Source organism: Gossypium hirsutum, chromosome A04 (genome assembly GCF_007990345.1).
Source record: "Gossypium hirsutum isolate 1008001.06 chromosome A04, Gossypium_hirsutum_v2.1, whole genome shotgun sequence".
Lineage (NCBI taxonomy): Eukaryota > Viridiplantae > Streptophyta > Magnoliopsida > Malvales > Malvaceae > Gossypium > Gossypium hirsutum.
The window spans coordinates 79,351,457-79,374,437 of record NC_053427.1 but is presented as its reverse complement, the minus strand read 5'-3'; the positions used below and the strand labels follow the sequence as shown (position 1 = coordinate 79,374,437).

General features: G+C 30.8%; 1 protein-coding gene across 2 annotated transcripts; it reads right to left on the bottom strand.

Annotated features, from left to right (window-relative positions):
• Positions 1-12,307: 12,307 nt before the first annotated feature.
• LOC107943845 (zinc finger protein BRUTUS) lies at positions 12,308-22,230 on the bottom strand. 2 transcript variants are annotated; one of them, XM_041111442.1, is made up of 14 exons: positions 21,621-22,230; positions 20,878-21,087; positions 20,402-20,596; positions 19,942-20,300; positions 19,446-19,671; positions 19,080-19,248; positions 17,789-18,997; positions 17,443-17,614; positions 17,133-17,354; positions 16,920-17,057; positions 16,277-16,511; positions 16,057-16,116; positions 12,869-12,940; positions 12,308-12,789 (listed from the first exon to the last, which is right to left on the bottom strand). In XM_041111442.1, the coding sequence occupies exons 1-14, from the start codon at positions 21,927-21,929 to the stop codon at positions 12,646-12,648; spliced, it is 3,720 nt and encodes a 1,239-aa protein (XP_040967376.1). In that variant the 5' UTR covers positions 21,930-22,230; the 3' UTR covers positions 12,308-12,645. The 2 variants fall into 2 exon arrangements, 1 of the variants encoding a protein (XP_040967376.1); XR_005925715.1 differs by lacking the exon at positions 12,308-12,789 and adding an exon at positions 16,705-16,769 and having other exon boundaries at positions 12,865-12,940.
• Positions 22,231-22,981: the final 751 nt, after the last annotated feature.

The following is a 22,981-nucleotide window of genomic DNA, read 5'->3' as shown; positions in this document are numbered from 1 at the left end:
AACACACAAATTTTACGTAGAAACCCTTTCGGGAAAAAAAACCACTGGCAGAAGAGAAGAAAATTCACTATGTCGAAAAATTTGAATCTAATACAAAAGGAATAGACTATGTCTATTTATAGGCTTGCAAAGCCATATTCTAGTAGAATTGAAACACCTTATCCTAATCAATATAAAATAGATGGAGTTTGATAAGGTTTAAAAACCTTATTCTAAAATAAAATAAAAGAAGTTTAGTTCTATATGGATTTTACTTTTATTTTATTTTCCATCGTATTTTATTTAAATAAGAATTTGGGTCACTTAATTCTAACAATATTGAGTTGATAATGTATCATATTTGTGGATTAAATATAATAATTTAATTTATAAATCGTCTTGTAAGTTTTGCTTGGAATTGATAATGATATGCATGTATATTCGGCTAATGTAAGAAAAAATGACCAAATGAATAATGAAATTTTTATTGATAATACCTATTGATAATATGAGTGTTATATGATGCATATATGTTAGTTACGGTTAAAATTGATGTTTAAATAGTGTATAGATTATTCGTCAAATGATGAGCATAAATTGGTTGATTTAATAGTAAATTAGCTCATGGTTTAATTCATTTAAATTATATATAGTAGTATATATGTGCCGAATATGATATGGTTAAATTGATATGATCATGTATACTTAAATTATGTAAGAGTTAATTATATATAATATCTAGCATGCAAATGTGGTGTACTATGAGTTATATTTTGTGTTCATTAAATGATTCATAGTGGAATGATAAAATGTATATTATTTATAAATGGTATTAAAGATATATTCGGCCATATAGTAATATTTGACTCTTTAAAGCTATGTATGAATTGGTAATGCCTGGTAACCCTAATCCGGCGACAGATATGAGTTAGGGGTGTTACATTTTTAGAGATATTTTTTTTTATTTACAACTTGACCCAAAAGTTTAAAGAAATTACGAAATTACCCTATTGGTAATTTTTGTGAAATTTTTTTTATTCAAAGCGAACCCGTACTCGGCAGACATGAGCTTGAGGATAACGGAAAAGACTACTCGGTCAAAGCACTCATCCTTGATGAATCGAAAAGGTACAATTTTGATTAAGTGTTTATTACTTTAGATATCACAGCCAAGATCTTGTTTTGGAAACAAATTTAAAAGTCTAGTTTTTCCCTAAATTTATTTTCCGCTGCATTTTCCAAACTTGTTTTTTCCAACAGGGATTCCTCAGTGTTTTGCAAAGTATAGTATCTTAGGATGGATAGTCTAGTTAAGTTGTGAAAGCCTGTACAAGTTCTAGAATGTTCTCAAGTGAAACAGCTCCCTCCGTTTCAGACACAAGATCATGAATTCTATCATGATCCACCAAGAAGACATTATGAGTTGTCCAAGAGTTATGTTGTAGTAATTGAGGACCTCACAAACAATAGGTTGGGTAGGCAAATGGAACCTTGCCTCTAGGATATACAGTGGTAAGTAGAACTCGATGTTGGAAGAAGTTTAAAAATTTTGAAAACCAACGTAATTTGTGATATTTATAGCAATAAACCTTTTTTGCGACAAATACATATGTTTTGTACAGCATGGATCTGTATCATTCCCAACTTTCAACCGAACGACTTTCTCTTTTATCCTTGTACCTTGAATTGTACTAGAAACACGAAAACATACACACTTTTTCATGCCCTTTTTAACTCAAATTCATGCAATTTTGATAAAATTATTGTCAAAAAATATATAATAATTATAAAATAATTAAATTGTACTTAAATTATTAACATGTTGAATTTTAATTAATTTTATAATAAATTTTGATTAATTTTGATCATTTTCAACAGATTTACACAAAGGGCGAAAATTGGTTCAGCAGACACTGCTAGAAGCACAAAACCAAGAAGCGATTTTTGAAGCATCGAGGTGAATTAATTTTTCAGCTGAAGACGGTCCAAACAAGCTGATTGGGTCAGCACAGGGTTCATGCCTTTCTAGATTTTCCCCTACCTTAAATAGCAAGTTTGAAACCTTCAAACTTACCACATGTGTGGCCGGCCATGAGGGGACTCTATGGCTGCTGATTTTTTATATTTTTAGCAGCCTAATCAACCTATAAAAACCCTCATTGGCTACTCATTTGAAACACATCTCAAAACCATTCATTCTTCACTTCTCTCTCACTTTTCTCTCTTTATTGTTCTTCATTTTCTTCTCCATTCCCTTGTCAATTTCACCTCTTGAAAAAGAGTCTTTCAACCACCATTTGGAGCAGCATTCAAGTGTTTGTGGAAGCCTCGGTTCAACAAGAACAAGCGGATAAGGAGGAGCGAAGCAAACTAGTCAAGGCTCTGAGAAACACCAAATTTGATTCTTGTTCCTTATCCATTTAATTTTATTGTTGTTGTTATGAACATGTCTATGAATAATTATGATGTTGATATGTTTAATTTAATTAATATGGCTTAAATTTAATTAGTGTTAGGTTGATTGCATTTTGTCCACTTAATTTATTAAAATTGTGTTTGTGTATATATAGGCCACGGTAAGATGTTTGATTAAGTAAAACCATAGCTAGGTTATTCTTGCATTACAATTGTAAGGTAACAAATGAATTAATTATTTAAATGGATTGAAATTGTAAGTAATTGACACAATACTTAATCAATACATGTTTAATCATCTAAGGTAGCAGAGGGTTAAATTAGCAACATTATCTAACGATACATTAGCCTTGCATAACTTGCAAGATTATTGTGATTAAACTGTTTCAAGGTAGGAATACATTGTTACCTCACGTAATTTTTATGTGCTTATGAGATTGAATTAATTGTTTGGATTGGCATAGAGATATGTACAAGAGATTATTTTAATTTCATAAGTATGTATATGAATTAACACATTTGCTTTTTAAAATTTATTTAATCGTTTGAATTGACATAGAGATATAGTCAAGAGATAAAATGGATTTTGGTAGGTAAGTATGTTCAAAAGTTAGCAAATTACCGAGTTGTCGTGAATTTATTCGTAGCAACATGGACATGAGTTTAGTAATTCTAAGTTAAGAAATGTAATTAATCTAGCATAATTATGTAATCTTGATTAAAATCATCTTTTGAAATCGTGCATTGGAACTTTTATTTTCTTTCTATTTATTTTACTTAGTTAAAATCTTAGTTTTTAATCACCTCCTCAAATCAAAATATTTTTCTTCACCAAAGTATTTTAATTAGTTAAAATCTTAGTTTTTAATCACCTCCTCAAATCAAAATAGTTTTCTTCACCAAAGTATTTTAATTTGCATTCATAAATATTTTTTTCACAGTCCCTGCGAGTACGATAACTTGACATTTGCGTTCATAAGTATTTTAATTTTTTTTCACTTGTCACTTTATTACATGTTGCGATTGTGTACACTTGCACATTTCCATTGTTCCATGTACCAAGTGTGGGCTCAAGCAACACAAACCAAACGCAGAACAAGAAATGTTTTAGTTACTTTCAGTTGGAAAGCAATTCTCTCAATAGGAACCAACAGATTTTGTAATTCTTAGAAAATAGTATTTATTCTAAGAAAATAAATTCGCACTACATTCTGGCAAAAGAAAATATATAAAACTTATATGTAAATAGCTCTACAAAATCATCTATTTATAGGGAAAGATAGGAGAATTATGGTTGAATAAGGGTTGCACAAATAATATTTATTTAATAGGAAATACTCTCCTAGTAAACATTACTAGGGTTGCCGCCTCTCACTTATCATATGAGGGGGATTAGACCTCTCATGTATTTGTTCACATTATGTTCTTCCTGGACTTTTGACCCAACACTTTACAATTTAATCCAACCCAATATTTGTTTTGTATTTCTCAAAATAAATATTATTTAATTAATTTAATTAACCAAATTAACTAAATTATTTTCTCAATTAAATAGTTTTCTCAACCCAATTCTAATTATGTTAAAGTCATGACAACTTTACTGTAAAAAAATCAATGAGGAAATATATTTAATTTCAATATTCAATGGATTCATAATAACTAATTAATTTAATTCCATTTTCGAACTTCAATTATTTAATATAATTAAATAATAATTCAAAAACCCTAAATTAATTCTCAAGTCATTTCTATACTTAATGAGAAAACTTTTTCATTTTTGAATGCGACCCATTTCTATAACTTCATCATTTCAACTTTTCTTTATTCATTTGATTCTACATGCAATTCATTTCTAATTCCAACGAGCTAGTGGAGAAATTGTTTCATATTAAATTTCAACTTTTCGTCTATTAATTATAAACTCATTTAGTCACAAAGTCATTTCACTATACTATCATAATTGAGCTCTCCCTAATTACATACCATTACAAAGCTACTTAATTAGTACTCGCCTAATGACATTGTCATTAGTGTGTTACCTTTATAGGATATCCTTAATCTCTCTAGGATAAATTCGCTCTCTCATATGATCTTATTTTATCTCATGATAACCATTACATCTTCTTTCATGAAAAGTTAATTACTATCAAATAGTAATCAAGTCATTTATCACAAAGACAAACGACCCGTGGCCACGTTTACTTTTCATCTATCATGTAATACTAATAAGAGGATACCATTTACCCATTAGTTGGGCTATGAACTCCACTATTATGAATAACGCTACATACTACAAAAGTCGTATATCCAACACAACAGCTTTCGGTTCCTTGTCTATTTGAACTCAGGTTTTTACTTACATCAAAATATATAAGTGACACATACATAGCCTGTCATCCACTCAGGATTAAGGTATGCTACACTATGAATGTCACAAGTGTAAATTCATAGACGGGTCTAGGATCTATTCTACTTGGGTCATGTCTGATGTCCAGTTAATCACATCTATGTTTCCATCTTTTAGGAGTCATCCACTCCGATGCTCAAGACAAAGCATCTCCCAATTGGGCTTGATAGATGACATATTAGTCTTTCAATCGGCTTGCTCATTTTCAATTATATTAATGACATGTCTAAATTATCTACTAATATAAGTTGTCTTTATGAATTACGATCAGACCATGTAATACTATTTAGTATTAATTAACTATTAGATAATCAGTGAGTCAATATTTGCTTCCATTTGGCTTTGCGTGCAAAACCATTAAGGACATTATACAATGAATATTTAAATAACCAATTTGTTTGAAAAATACAAGTATGCAAAAAAAAACTACACTTAGAGCACCATATCCAACACTCAAGGTTTCTATTTTCATGCACAGGCCTACTTACTTCACTTAGGGCATATTCACCCTTGAAAATGTTGAAATCCTATCGGTAATGGTCTAGTTCTAGCCCAAAAAAATGCAGCAGCCATTGCATTTCATTCTTCCTTATGGTACACTCAAATGTACCACCAACCACTACCTCTCTCTCTAGCCTATAAGGCATTTTTCCCTTCTTTGTCACCCCTTTAAAGGTACCATCCTCTCAACCTTTATTTTTTTCTAGCCATAGTTAAGAGTTAAAAAAAAAACTTAAAATTTCAAAAAGAAATGAAAAACTAGACTTTTACCCTTGACAAAAGTCGTGACTCTTAACAAAAAAAAAAGATGGTTGAATAGAACAACAAAAGAACAATGCAAATCAAAAAAGAAACCAGTTTTTGATAACAAAGAAAACTTGATTCGAAACTTGAGAAAATTTTCAAATGAATAAAATTAGGCTAAAGCTACAAGTCTGGAGATATTTAAAGGCTATCTTCAAACAATCATTATGAAGCCAGTAGACATAACTGGTCATAGACCAATCTAAACACACGTGTCCCATAAGAAATAAAACCTGCCTCATCATTGGCACCACTTCTCAATGCTAAGTTGTAATGCTCCACCATCAATGTGGTCCTTCTAGAATATAGGTACATCCTCCTTCCCTTAAATTGTCTTTGTCACACACTAGCAATGAAACTCTTCACCTGCCAAACCATTCATGGCACAACTAATCTATATCACCTTTTGTATAAAGTAGTTGCCTAGAAGGTCTCAAGGCATGCTACTTTGTAACCTACCTCTCGACTATGAAAAAATTGTTATACGCCTAATAAATTGTGACACATGAAAAGATGTTAGACAATTCATTGCTCGCCCTTCACTAAGACCACCTAGACGTAACCACATCGTATGACCTCAAGGATGGGAATGGTAAGCAGGACAACATAGTTCACTCTATGAAGACAATTGACGGCACTGTTATCTGGTTGACTCGTACAACCATGCAGGACATTGTACTATCAGTTGGATAGCACTAAAATATAAGCAATGCCCCTATATAAGCTTGAGCGCATGAATCCTACCTAAACACCAGCCCTAAGACATCATAATTTTCCTCCTCTCATTCCCCTCCACAAACTCTCCATCTAACTTAGGTGAACTAAAAATCTTCTCCACCATCGTCTCCTCCCCATATGTAACTATTATCAAGAGGTCCAAATATTGGGGTTTTTGAGTCTAAAATTTAAAAGTATACCCAAATAATTAAACTAAAATAACACAAATTTCAAACCCAATTTATTTGAAATCAAAATAATTAGAAATTGAAATCATCAAATTTGAATAATTTGAGTGTATTATAAAAATTTCAAATCCAATTATCTCAAATTTAAAATAAATTAATATATAATAATGTAACAAACATGTTGAGTGTAATGGTAAGGCATATTGCACTCCAAAGAGATGATGTAGGTTCAAACTTCGAGACGACATAGCTGGAAGAAAAACCACAAACTTGAACATGGATCATAAAACGAATATGAAAAATACAAAAAAAAATATAAATAAAAATAAACCTATAATTGAAGTAACTCAAAAACCAATTCCATATGTCTATACAAATTTAATGATGAGATACAATATTGTTTAAGTCATTGACTGAATTGATGTCACAAGTCAACCAAGCACCAACTCAGTTAGAAAATTTATAAAAATATCTTTTTGTATTTAAATTAAGTTACATTGTTCGAGAGTACTTTTATCTTTTTATTTAAAAAAATAAAAAAAATATGCATATTGTGGGATTTAAACTCACTCCTCATGTAACGACCCGATAGCCACGGGTGTCGAAAATTATATTTTTGGGACTCCATTTTCGTAAATCGGACTCATAAATATTTTTAATAAAATATTTACAAATTTATTTGTGTAGTTAATTAGGTTTTGGTTAAGTGAATTTGTATGAATTAAGAGTAGTTAGGTAAAAGGACTAAATGGCATAAATAGTGAAAGTTGAATTATAGATTAAAGAAAATTTAAAGGGACTAAAGAAGCAATTATGCTATTGTATTAAAATGAGGCGGCATAAGGTGTATATTATTATAAAATTTAAAGTTAAAATATATATTATAATATTATAATCTTAAATCTTAATTATTAAGTATATATATTATATATTATAATAAGTAAATCAATAAAATAATTAATAAAAAGAAAGAAAGAAAGAAAGATAGAGACGAAACAGAAAGAAGAAAGAAAGAAAAGAAAGAAAGAAAGGAGAAAGACAAGGCTAGGGGTTTCAAAGTTTCCAAGTTTAATTGGTTAGTCAATTTAGTCCCTTTTTCTTATAATTTTTATGTTTTTGGAATCCATATCTTAAGTACTACCCGACCCATGTCAAAATTTTCGAAATTATTGAGTTTTTAAGTGTTGCCTATATTGAATAATTTTAGTATTATGGACTAAATTGATAGATTTTTAAGTTAGAAATGAAAAAAGATTGAATTGTAGAATAAATTGTAAATTTTAAGTAATAGGGACTAAATTGTAAAAAATTAAAAATTTACTGATTTAAGTGAAAATAGGGAGCTAAATTTAGTGTAAAGTGGAATTTGCATGAAAATAAAGAATTAAATGTGAAGATTAAAAGTTAGTATCGGTTTAGGGACTAAATTAGAATTTAGGCAAACATTGAGTAAGAATTGAAATATTCAATATAAAATTTAATTGTGTTGTATTTATAAATTTTAATTGTTTTAATTCCGTAGCTAACGTCGTACCAGAAATCTTGACTAAAAAGGGGAAAGATAAAGTCGACGAGGAATAGCTCGGAATTTCTAGTTTGTATTTTTATGATCTGAACCTAGTTATTAATTGTTGTATTTTTTATTTAATACATATGGTAAGTGTTGAGGTGAGTATTTGGCACTTTGACATTGAATTGAATTAAAGTGATTGAATGGATTGAATTGATATATATATTATGAATGTAATGATTATTGAATTGAAATGAATATATATGTGCAAATATTGTTGTATTTGGAAAGTGAAATTAAACCCTACTAACTGTATAGATGGCATGCCATAGGATTGGAAGAGTTCAGGGATTTCTTTGACTTCGAGTTGATGAGACACTAGGTGTCAATTTATTACTTCGGATTTATTCGATGAGGCACTGGGTTCCAATTTACTTCGGTTTAACCAATGAGACACTAGGTATCAATTTACTACTTCAAATTATCCGATGAGGCACTGGGTGTCAAACTGGTGTGTTTGGTTGGATCCATGAATCCGTCCAAGTCCGAGCATGTTAATAGTGGTAATTAAATAAAACATTATTATGATTAATAAGGTATGTGAATTGAAATTGAAATAGTGAATTGAAATATGCAAATGAAATACATGAATTATGTATTCGTGAATTGGATATGAAATGAGTAATGTTATTGTTAAATGATGTATGGATCAAATTGTGAAAAGCTATTATATAGTAACTGATGGAAATTGAATAGAGTATAAAGTGATGTATTCATGATTTGAGTATTGAATGGTTAATGTTATTGTATAAATAAATGTGGTTCTAAATATGTAATTGTGCTTAACATTTAATTATGTATGTTATATTGTTTTTTTAAATAATCAGATTATAGAAATACCACTGAGTTTTACTCAACGTATGGTTTTGTTTTCCGTGCGAAGGTTAGGTACTTAATTTTGATCGTCAATTCAGCACCCAACAACGGTCCTGAACTCAAACGTGGTGATGTTTATCCTTTTGTGTCGACATGTACCTAGGGTGTCTAACTATTAAATATTTTGTGAATTAATTGTAATGAGGCTATAAGTTTAATATTAGTTAGTTATATACATATAAATAGGTGTTTGTGTTGAAGCTATATTATGGTATGGTAAATTGATGTGCAAAATAGATGGAATTAGGTATGTTTATAAATTGGATTTGAATGATAATTTGACGATATGTTTTGATGATATAATTGTGGTACCAATGAGGGTAAATTGGTTAGGCACCTAGGATGATTGTTTTGACATGTTTTGGATGTGTTTGATTGTGTTTTGAATTTGTTAAACAAATGATTTTTGAGTTGCTTAATGTCCAAGCTTGCAGGGAATGATAATCTTGTTGTTTAAGGTACATTTTGAGTCCACACGACCAGACACACGAGAGTGTGACTGGGCCATGTGAGACACACGGCTAGCACACCGGCGTGCGAGGCCATTTCGAAAGGGCATACAGTCTAGCACACGGGCGTGTGGCTCAGCTGTGTGACCCAAGTTAGAGAGTTACACGGGTACAGACAGGAGCTGGGATACGGCCGTGTGTCCCTATTTCAAATGCAGGCATGATCTAAGACACGAGCGTGTCTCCTGATCGTGTGAGTCACACGGCCTGACCACATGGCCGTATGAATCCTACAGCTTTGAAAATTTTTTAATATTTTTTGAAAAAAAATTTCTAAGTTTCCAAATTAGTCCCGATTTATTTCTAACACGTATTTTGGGTCTCGAGGGTTCAAATAAGGGACAGTATGTATAAGTTTAATTGGTTTTTAACCTGAATATAATATGATAAGAAATGTTTGTAATTTATGTCTGTTTGATCGATAAGCTTCAGTAATGTTCGAAACCTTATTCTGGCGACGAATGTGGGTTAGGAGTGTTACACCTTACATTGGTTAAACCTTCAATTTACCACTCAACCAAATTTATATTTTAATTTTTTTACATTTTAATTTTATTATTCATATTGTATTCCATCAAATTGTATATCTTTACTTACTATTATTTAATCACTTAACTGAATTAGTGTCATGAGTCAACCATGCATCAATTTGGTTAAAAAATTACGAAAATATCCTTCCATAATTAAAATAAATTATGATATTCTAGGCTACTTTTTTTTATTTTAAAAAAGTCAAAAAGGAGAATTACATGTGGTGAGATTTGAAACCATGTTAATTGCACTAAAACTTTAAATTTACCACTCAACTACATTTTTATTTTAATATTTTTTATACATTTTTATTTTATTATTACACTTTATTACATCCAACATTTGTATATATAAATAATGTACAGTTAATTGAGTTGAAGTCATAAATCAACTCGACTCCATCTCAAGATTGGTGACAACATCATGATAAACAATTATAATATATTTAGTATTATTAACATGATATATTTACGTGTTTAAATTTATTTTACTCACATTTAATCTATTTTTGTCATTTTAATATCATATATACTTCGTGTGTTATTATTAATTAGTTTCAGATCATACGTTTTATTATTTATTGTATTTAAAAAAAATAACATCTATGTTTTAAAAATGTAGTCTCTATGTACATACGATTGTGATGAAATTTCTAATTTTTTTTTTCGAAAGAGTGACTATTCCAAGCAGCCTTAAAATTTGACATGTATTTCTTTTTTCTTTAAAAAAATCTTTTTTTTTAATATTTTACCATACCCTATAAAATATTTTACCCTACTTAAGTTATTACCTATGGAGATTTTATATCATTATTTATTATTTTAATCCTTAATGCAAGAACATTAGTATAAATATTACGTAGCAAATAGTTTTCTTTGGGAATTCGACAATTTGTTAGAAAAAGAAAAAGATAACTTTGAGAAGATTCTTGCCGGTTATGATTTGATTTTACTGAAAATTATTTTTATTTCACTCACGTCACCAAAATATTTTAAATTAAAAAATATAATCATAAAACTATATCAACAAATGACTATTAGTGAAGTGGTAAAGACTTTTTATATCAATTTGTTGATTTTGTATTTGGTTCTCAAATAATATTTTTTAATTATTTTTTTAATAATCTTATTATAAATCTAAATCATATATGTTTCTTTTAAGAAAATAATTAGAACTACCCATAATCTCTCTTCAAGTTATAAATAGGAGAATAATATACTTCAGTTGCTCGAACCCACGTCCTGTTATATTGACAACAATACTCATGTCAATTGAGTTAAAACTCAATCATTCAAGTAAAAATACCCCTATAATAATACTAATTATCTTTTAAAGTAAAAATATTTCAATAATATTATAATCATATTGGTGTTAAGCTAACTCGTGACACTAGTTAAGTAGAAAGACAAATCAATTACAAGAAAATGACAAATCTAATTAGCGGGGAAGTCCACTCCTAAGGAAACGATAGAACATAAACGTCGGCAGGCAAGAGATTGTTTTTTTTAATATATTTATCTCTATTTTACCATTTGTAAGAGATTTTTCTCTAATGTATTTATGTCTTCTGTCACAGTTCCTTGGAATAATACATCTCCAAATTTGAACCTAATAATACAATCCCAAATCAATACATCCCAACAAATGCACTTTTGACTCGGGTCCCATAGACCAAATCATATGCGATGATCACCAATATCGAATTCACCATTGTTTCAAGCGCAACCTTAAAATCCCTGACTCTGCTTCTCCTAATAACCACTCTCCCCGTCTCCGTCCGTTGACTACAAACTTAACTACAGTTGCAATGATGAACTGCACCAGCTTTGTCAATGAAGAAATGTTTTTAGAAGTTTAATGGATACACAATAGCACGAAGGTTTCAACAAATATTGTTTGGGAACGGCGATATAGAGTGGAAAGCGTTGGCTCCTGAATTTCCTCTGCAATAGAAGAGTTCCAAAATAGGGGCCAAGGGCTGTTTGCATCTCTCCAGGTGGCTGCAACTCTACCAAGTTTCTCACTCCAATCGCATTCTTTTAATTGCCAAATAGCATAATATCTACTTCTTCTCGATATAACAACCAAACTACTATCTAAATAACTTAGCCTTACCCTATGCTTTTTCCTTCTTCAAAAGTATTTACGGTATTCAGACATGGATATCAGAACAGTGTTCTTTAAATATATGAAAAAAGGGCTTTGAAATGTCTTGAGTCTAGGGTCTTTAGGAGGGAAACAAAGATTAGTTGGTCAGTGCAGCCAGTAAACAACAAAATTCTTATCACTCTGCATATAATAGTCGATTAAGTAAAGAAATTTCGGGATTGCAATTTGCAAGTGTGAAAACAACATAGCCCTTTCGTTTTCTTACAGAAGAATTCCCCTACTTTTCTTTTTCGACCAAAAACCTCTCTGCCCTTACAAGGTAGCAATATAAACAATATGCACAATAGGCAAAGTAAAAGTTTCTCTGCCTTTCAACAACAATGAACATACATCCAAAAAAGAAAAAGGAAAAAAAAAAGGGCTAATTTCTTCCATCTATTGGGACGAAAATAGATAAAATTGGATTTAGACTATCAGCCTTACACGTAAGGGGACGCTCTGAGGTGTTTGCATACCTAAAATAACATGACAGAAGATACCTCAGACATTTGAGGTTGAGCAGATGGTATTTGCAGATTCAACCTTGATTACCCTGGTATTGTATGAACCACAATAACCACACTTATGATACAGCCAGTGAAATGCTGCAGTTCCCTTCTTATCACAGTCATTGCACAGTATGTCCTGGTTAAACAACACATGTGTGTTGGTATTCCTAAAAGAGAAGAACTTGAAAACACATAAAAGGTTACGGATGGTTTACCTGACACCGGTTCCTGTATTCTTCAGGAAGCTGCTCAGAAGCCAAAAGGGCATCAAGCATGCCAAAGTAAACCTGAAAAGGGGTAGTAGAAAAGCTTGAGAATAAGTGGAATGTCTCAGGTAGCTAATTACTCTATGTAGAAGCTTCTTGGCACATGTTCTGTCAGGATAACAATATATGAAAAGCAAAGCTGGGTGATGAATGAAACAAGCCATCAACCAGCTACCAACCATTTAGTATGTGTTGGGCACTTAAGATGATTATGTTTAAATATATAAATCCTAAAACTGCTGCCTATGGACTTTAATTCAATGTACAATATGATATGAAAACTTTGATTTAGAATAACTGTACACATAAAACTAAAATAGACCTCAAATACTTACATGGATTAAAGAACAATCATTTTTCAATTTTTTTTTAATTTTTTATTCTTCTAAATGGATTTTTATTAAAAGCGAGGAAATATCTATAATCTAATATATATAAAAGCACGAGGTTAGAAAAACTTCTAAACTGACAAAGTACCCTTTTATTTTTCATTATATTACTAAATTCACATTTAAAAATAATTATAATATTTAATTTAGAATTACTAGTTTTAAATTTTGAATAAAATAGAAGTTGTGATAATTATAAATTTAAAAACAATTATAATTTAATAAAAGTTATGATAATTACACATTTAAAAATAATTAGAACTTAAATTACAATTATTAGTTAAAAAGAGTTCTACTAATTTTAAAATAGATTTATTACTTAATTAGAATTCTAAGCATCTTAATTATCACTTACATAAAGTAAAAATACTTTAAAACTATATTGTAGGTTAAATATGTTAAAAATACTTTAATTATTATTTGAAAATTTTATATTATAATATTTAAATTGATAAATTAATATATTTTAATTACATTCAATAACTCAAATAAGAAATATTATTTTACTCTAATTATTGCAACTAAAAATATAATATTTAAAAAACTAATTAAATATTAAATAAGAAAAATCACATGCAACACATGTAACCTTAAAAGCTATTAATATATAAAATCATAAGTTTAGAAAACTTTTGAACTGATGAAAATACTTTTTATCATTCATTATATTACTCAATTGACATTAAATAATTTATTAGTATATTGATAATTATTGTCATAACAACAAAAATAATATTAATTACCTACTAATTAACATAATAGTAAATTGATGTGAAATTAATTAATTCATATTTTTTAAAAATTCTTTTTGAAGGGATTTTTTAATAGTTCTACTTAAAAAATAACATCATATATTATTAATTAATAAAAACTTAAAATTTCTAAAATCTTTAAATATAATTGCATAAATTTAAAATAATGGAAATATTTTTTATAATTAAATATTTTAATTGAATAAATATAATTTTTATCTATAAATATGATTTTATTTTAAATATGATAACAATTAAATCATGTTAAAATTAATTTTTTATACTTAATAGAAATTAAATGAGTAAGATTTATATAAAAAATAATATCAATATATTGGTAATCTAATAGTATACATATTGCATAAATCTATTTATTTATTCTTAATTTATATGTCAAAGTTCAAAATAAAATATATTTTACAATAAATTCTATATTTTTATAAATACTAATTGCACTTAATTAAGTTAGTTCACTGCCTAACTCAGCAAATAGAAAAATTCATATCTATTTGAGAAATTAAGATAAAAAAAGATCAATTAAAAATAAGTTTTTTGTACTAGCTATATTTCTCATACTTTTTCAATCTATAAAACCTAATTATAATTATTTCTATCAATAATGTTTCTATTACAATCTGGAATATAAAACTAATAAATAGGTTTTACGTTTATTTCCAATGATAAATAATTAATAAATATTATTAATAATGTTTTTATTATTAGTGTTTTAGCTATTATCACTTAACTTTAAATTCATATACACTTATTATCTTGTATTAATTACCATTTAATTAGTGTTACAATTATGTATCAATTAAAACTAATATTTAGCAATATAAATAGATACATTAGCAATGCATTTCCATTACATAGCATCTAAAGAATTGCTAAAAAAAACATATTTTATTTGATATTTGACACATTTACCATTATTTGATTTTGATAATACTTACACAACCATAAATGTTTTTACCAAGTTATTTTAAAATATTATGTCATCAGCAATGAAGTATAAAGTAATTATTTTTTATATATAAAATTTTAACTCATATTCGAAAAATAAACATAATATATTTAACTAGAAAATCCAAACATAGTATATACATATTAAGCCTACGAAAACTCATTGTTCACCTTAACCACATATATTATGTTTGGCCTAGAAAATGGAAGTTTTATGCATACAATTGCACCAAATTAAAGATAAGTATTTCCCACACATATTATAGGCCATAAACTCATATGGTTCACCTTAACAAACGTTATATATTCAACTATAAAATCCAAACAAAACTAAGGACATCCATGCTCCCCCATTTTCTTTTCCTAACTTCTCCAACATGCTATATGAACCAAACAAAGCCTAAACAAATCTAACCTCTCATCTACACGTCAATACAATTCCTTTGTGTCATGTTTAGTTTTCAACTAGTAGATTCCAACCCACAAGAGAAGCTACAACAATGTAAAGGGATCAAGTGAAAAGAAGTATTAAATGACATCCCTGATCCCTCAACTTCATGATAGCAATGACATGAGTGTTAACAATATCCATAAAGGCGGTAAATTTTTCAGTTTAAATATAACTTTTATCAACGAGTTTCAAAAGGTGTGTTTTGTTGAGAATTTTGAATGAAATTATTCTCAAAATCAACTTAAATTATAGCATTTCTAAATATATTATTTGGATAATCCATCACTTAGAATAAAATTTTATTGGAATTTGAAGAGACAACGAAAACAGTATAAATGAAGGTTACTTTGATGATAATCATATAAGTTACGCATGAAAATAAAAATGCCTAAACCTGAGAAAAATCAACCTGCCTATCCCCTAAAACAATCTTGCATGTAGTCATAACTTAAAACAGTAGTATGCCTTTAAAAGAATTTTCTTACCGCCATATCTCCCATCAATTTTCTACAAGTGCTAAAACAATTTTATATGTAATCATAACTTAAAACAGTAATATGCTTTTAAAAATAATTTTCTTACCGCCATATCTCCCATCGATTTGCTACAAATTGGGCAGATGTAATGACTGCATGCATATGCCTGACAAAACAAAGTGCAGAATTTATTATTAAGCACGCTACAATATAGTTCTCACTACATCAAAGAAAACGTTGGTTTTTTTTTTTTGGCCAGAAAGAAAACGTTGGTTGAATGAGAGTAAAATAGCTGGAAACGATAAAGTAAGGAATACTGAATAGACCTGAAAACATGCTGAATGCATGAAATGACCACATGGAAGTGCTCTTACGCTTTCACTTGATGTGAATAAAAAATCACAGCATATAGGACAGTTTATTTCTAGACCTTTTTCTCGACACTTGTGGTCAACCAACTTCTTGGCCAGACAGCAATTACACACCATACAATGAAAGAAATCATCACCAAGTCCCTTTCCAACACGACATAAATTGCAAAATGGGCAGTGATAGACATTCCTGAAATAAATGGAAGAGACATACAAGATGAATACTTATAGAACAGCAACAGCAAACAACAGCTTTTGTTACAAAACTATCAAAAGTTTCCAGACTGATAAGAACCTGTTCAGAGTTCTCACAAAAACTGCTTTCTAAAAATAACTCAGTCTTTCTACAACCAATGGGACCAAGACAGACTTAGAAATTCTACCGAATAAACCAAGCTGGGAATGGAGCAAATCAGGTACAAGCGTTCTCCATTGTTTTGAGAGGTTTCTTTAGTGCTCCAGATGATGAGACAGAAAAGACTCATTAACAACTTTCAAATTTACTCAACATTTATAATATTCTTCATAATAGTATTGAAATGCTCTTTAGATGCATTAAGAAACTCAGAAAAAAAAAATCTAAAGAAATGGGTAGCACCTTTCATCATCAAAAAATTTGCAGATGTTGCAGTAGTACTTTGCCATTGAGAGCTCGCCACATGAAGGTGTCGTGCAAACTGGTCCAACAGGCTGGATTTTCAGGCAGCTCATGCACATCATATCAGTTGTAGCCTTCCTGCAATTTAACAAAGAAAGAATCAAGTTTATAGAAGTTGGTCCTAGACCAAGAAAGTAAGAATGATAATATTACCTATCCATTGAATGGTCACTGACTTTATCATGGCAAAACCTACAGGTATATAGTTTTCCACAGCAAGCAGCACGGAGTTTACAATTTCTTTTGTAATGTTCACATCCAAATTCCTGTTTCTCTAGATCTCTAAAAGATGGAGAGCATCCATATAAGTCTTCATCATTTGAACATTCAATTGCTGAGGTTTGAGGAGACTTCTGCTGTGCAGCTATCCAGCGACTGGCATAACCAACAAATTGATTAGAATGAAGCAATGATACACACACACTCTTAGGGCTCATAAGATTGTATTATGGGCAGATTGAACCTGGTCATAAGATTTTGAATAAGATAAGCTTTTCTCCTTGGATCAAGGGTTGAATCCCGAGAAACTTTTCTGATCTCAGCTTCAAGCTCATTCTGATTCATACGAAAGATATCCTTCCACCCAGGCTTAAAATTGAGATCACTCTGGTCGAGACTCTCATGTACATCAGTGCCTTAAAAGAGAAATTTTCAATTTCATTAGGAAGAGATTATATCTTAAAATCCTTAAATTCAGATATCTAGAAATTTGAAGAACTAACAGTTTGAATTCAGTAACCCAACAACCAAACCAGACCAAAAGACATAAATAAAATAATATAAAGCATGGGCACTAGAGTTAAACAAACCAAGTGAAATACAACTTCCAGATGTTGATGTGGGTGAAGATACATCATTTCCTTCCCACCACTCATTAAGCCACTCACTGAACATTGTGTTCTTAGTTGCCTGTTTCCATGTGTCCATCATTTTGTTCTGCTCCTCTTGAGTAAGAGCAGAAGTTACCCATGGCAACATTGACTGGAGCACCTCTGCACCTGTAGTACCAATAATTCGACCAACAATCTTGTCCTGCTCCTCCACAGAAAAATGCCTGTCAAACAACGGCCAGAGCTCAAGTTCTTCTCGGAACACATGTTGATCCAGTGTTACTCTAATGGATTTACACATGCCCTGCAGCTCTGTGGCTTTCTGAATGTACTTCTGCATTGTATCATTTTGTTCAGAAGAATCTGAGTTAATTTCATTCAAGTTACGATTCATATTGCTATCGTTCAAGTATTCACAAAGCTGCGTAAGCTCGGAAAGTGCAGATGAAATATCTTCAAAAAGTCTCTCCTCCTGCTTGTGATCCAGAGTATAAGAGTGGCTAACATTATGAAGAGTCTCCTTAGATTCTAGTGCTGGAAATACTATATCATCTTCAGCATTACTGTGAGCTCTATATAAACCCCACAACAACCGAAATCTGCCAGTGAACTGCCTAAGAAAAGTCTCATTGCAATCATTTAGCTTTCCAGATTCAATATCCAAATATTCCAGATCTTTACGGATGGCTTTATGAAATTTGAATATATTATCAATAGGCCGTAAGCTTCCGACATCGCTGGAGCTAATATCTGTTTCCCAGTTAAAAAGACTGGAGTTAAGCGAGGGGGCAGATGGAGTAAAAGATAATGACCGCAAAGATTTTGCTGCAGCCAGAGAACTCATGCCCAGCTTACTGCTATTCACTCCTAAAGCTGGGACACAACAAGACTGATCACTGCATGATAATTTATGGTTATTTATTGTTCCTGTCAACTGAAAAGAATCCGTTTCTTCTGATAAAATTATATTTCCACGCTTTACCGGCCTTCTATTATCATCTGCCCTTTCCTCAGTGGAACAGACAGAGGTGCATGCACAGAATGGTTGGTCAATATCCTTCTGGGTTCTAGTAAGTATTCTTGCAGGACAGGCACCAATTGCACCAGAAGAAAGACAAATATCTGCAGAGTGACCTTTGCACACCCAACCAGAAAATAGTGTAACCAATGCAGAGTTGGATGGTGGCGCTGACCATATAATCTGAGAGTTAAAAACAGACAAAAAGAGGGGAAAAAATAACTTAAAGCACTCGGTCAATAAAAGTCAAACCTGCCAAATTCATATTTTGAAGGAAAGACCTAGCTTCTTCTTCACTTAATGATCCTACCAACCATGGTAAGACGCACTCAATTAATTTCAAGGGCATCACACACAAGCTCTGATAAAGAAGTTCTCTCTGTCTTTGGGGGCTAAAGTGCTTCCGAGCAAGTGGAAGTACCTACAAAAGCAGTCCAGCATACCATAAGGAGAGCACTAGGGGCAAAAAGAGATGAGAAACATGGTTTCAAGTGATACATTCCGGTAAACTTGATAATTTGGTACAAACGTTATACAAATGTCAAGAAATACAGAAACATGTAATGTAATTATAAAAAGCAGACAGACACTCATCAATTAAAGCAATAAAATACTTGCCTGTGCTTCTTCACTATGGAAATGCTTCTGTATACTATCCATTATTTGATCAGCCTGTGAGCACAAATTTGCATAGAATTCAGCAGAAGTTGAGTCAGCTCCCGCACTTTGAATATTTTCGATAAGGCGCCGAAGCTTGTTAAATTGAATTTCTTCTTCCGCATGCTCCTGAGTAAAAGATAGTTCTGCATCTACAGCAGGGAATATAACTCTATCCTCAGCAATACTGCAGCAAGAGAGAAGAAAAGTTAATTTCATAACAGGTATGTAACCAGTCATAAAGGTAGATCATAAGTTGTCCTAATACATTTCATGCATCAATTTTATTTTTTTCTGTATCACACCAGATCATAAAATTGAAGTCTTTTGCTGCATACAATAAACTCTAGCTTCAATATAACATGAAAGATAGGAAGTGTTTGTTAACTATGAAGTAAAAACAACCCTAATCAACAAAGATTACTATTAAAAGGGAAAACACAGAGAAAATCCACACCTGTGAAAGATGCATACTTCAGCTATGAACTGCAGCCTCTCATTGAAGCCAGATAAATCAGAAAAATCACCAGAAATTTGTATTTTCTTAGCAGCCTTGGCTATATCACTCAATTCTCGTTTGATAGCATTATGCCAAAGCATAATTTCATCTATAGGACTGGACAGAGTAGAATCCTTAGGTCTAGAACTTAGCTCCATATATTTCCTTTTACAACTTTTCGAAGATTCACATGCACAGTAACCACTTTCAGTTTGACTTGGTAAGACACTAGCTCCAAAAGCTTCACATCGAGCCTCGCCTTTGCAATTTTTACATTTCTCAGCTGTCTTGACACCTTCCATCCAGGTGAAAATAACCTTCACAACAGAACTAAAAATGTGAGATTTGATTCTAGAAGGAACTTGTGAGTTTTGGATAACTAATAACAATATCCTATATAACCTAGAAGCCCTGTCACCTGATGAAGAAGTTTCTCTCTTGGAATTATCTTGCTCAAGCACTTGCGCATGTCTCGATGTTCATCAGGTGATATAGAGGAGGAAAGCCATGGAAGAAACTCCGCCATCATATTAACAGGTATGCTGCAAAGAAATTGCCATACCAATGACGCCTGCTCTTCAAATGTAAACTTCTCAATAAGCAAGGGAAACACCTGTCAATTCCAAAGCAAGCATGTGAAACTAAAAGATAACTTTAAGTTAGAAGATTTAACTCCTTATTCTAAATTTGAAATGGAATGCATCATGACAAGTGATCAATCAAGTAAACATCTCAGCAATGTATATCAACAACCTCATCCACCTCCAAAATAAGGTAGGAGAATTGCTATAACACATCAAGAACGAAACAACCAATATTTTAGAAAATAAATTTTTCATCTGGCTTCTGGTTTAATTTTTGATTTGCAGCATTTGCCTCAAATATCTAACCAACCTGTTCCTCTTCCTTGGACATATGCTGAGTAATTGATGTCTGAAGGGCCCCAGTGCAAGAGGCTAATTCTCTCCTATAGCTTTCTTCATTCTGCATATCTGAAGTCAGCAATGCAAACAACTGATCAAAAAGGACACTTTCACCTTCATGTTCAAGTGAGTATGTTGGAGCCACATTCTTCACGCGTATATCAAGAGCCGGAAAGATAACCTACACATAAGGTAGTTTTGAATTCAGTAATCAGTCACAAATATCAGACAAATCTAAGGTGATGATGCAGCCAACAAGAATCTCATAGGAAAAAGGAAGGATTAAAAAAAACCCTTGGAGAGACTATGTTTATTTTAATTACAATATTACTTTTAAGTTACAACAAGGCAATCTCTTTCACAGGGGTTTTCACAAGTCTTTTGAGCCATCTAAGTATAAGGCTACGACAGCGAGTTTTACAGAGATTACCCCATATCTAAATATAGTGATAAATTCAAGTTTCTAGAATCAAATTCAATCAAGTTCTATCCTTCCTCAAACAATAACCCTTAAAACATGACAAAAGCATCACAAATTTATGAATTTACTAACAATTCGGGAAAGCTAATTCTGAGTATGGGATTTAGAATTTTCTAAAAAAAGTAAAGGGATTCAAAGGAAGGGGCAAAATAAAGCCAAAACTAATGTTTAAAAAACAAGGAAGAAAAAAAAGAGATAAAGGAGAACAAGAAGGAAAACGACAACGCATGAACCTCATCTTCGGCGTGGCAATGGTGCTTATATATAGTACGAAGGAAATGGCATCTCTCCAACAAAGAAGTAAGATCAGAGTCGTGGTGGTTGGTGGCAAAAGCCATGGCAGCTCGGTGGAGGGCGTCGAGCTCAGCCTTGATGGCCTTGTGAAAAAATTGGAAGATAAGAATGGGAGATTTAGAGGCGGAGTTTTTCAAGCAAGATTTGGAAGGAGTGGATGGATCGATTGGATTCAGAGGACCTGCCATTATTGCTATACCTCCTCCTCCTCCTCCTCCGGGTTCTAAGCTCGAGAATGGGGTCGCCATTAAAGAGAACTTCGACGTGGTTTCCGATTCAGATTTCCAAAAGCTCTACTAGATCTTTTGCCTGTTCATACAATTTGGAGATTTCATTTCATAGCCTTTTCTTTCTTTTTCTTTTTTCTTTTTTTTCTTCCTTTGCTTTAATGTTTTGTGTTTGTGGGGAGTAAAGAAGAATGTGAAACTTTCTTCTTTTATATATATTTTTGTAATTTTGCCCCTTTATTTTTCCTTCTCTTTCTCCCTCTTTGTTAGCCAGAAGAATGTGTTTTAATCAATGCGGTAGATGAAGAAGAGAATTTTTCTACCCTTAAAATAGGTGACTGGATTTTGAATTTTATTTTCTCAAATTTTAGTTTCCATTCTAAAAAGGTAATTTCTTGTTTTATTATAAATTCGGGTTTATTATAATATTATTTTTTATTCTAAGGTATTAAATATTTTTATATAAAATATTTTTTATACAATATTAGAGTAAGAGACGATAATAACATTATTTGAATCCGTATCAAATGAGTTTTTAACAAAAGTTTTAATTACTACTCTTGACAAGATTTATTTTAAAATATTAGATCAGTGAATGTAATACAATAATATTAATAATTTGATGGGAATTTTTAAAATCGAAAAGTAGTGATTAGATTTTAAATTTAGGAATAATTAAGAGATTTAAGGTATATTTTAACCATTTTTTACTTTCAAAATAAAAATATTAAAATATTAAAACTTTTTATCAAGAGATAAAAAATTAGATAGTTTTTAAGTAAGATCTCGAGTTGGAATGAAAAATAGTTTAAGAAAGTATTGTGAGTGAAACTCACTTCAATTTCAAATTTAGTGGAAACCTAATGAAAAAGAAAAAACTACCATAGTATTTGTTTCTAAATATTACTACAATAGTGAATAATGTAGAAATTTTATATTAGCAAAATAATTAACTAATATGGCATTTTTTTAGTCATAAAAGTAATATTTAATGCATTATTAGTGATTTTAAAATTCTATTCTAATGATGTGTAATTAGCACATAAAATTAGAATGTATTAGATATTAAAATA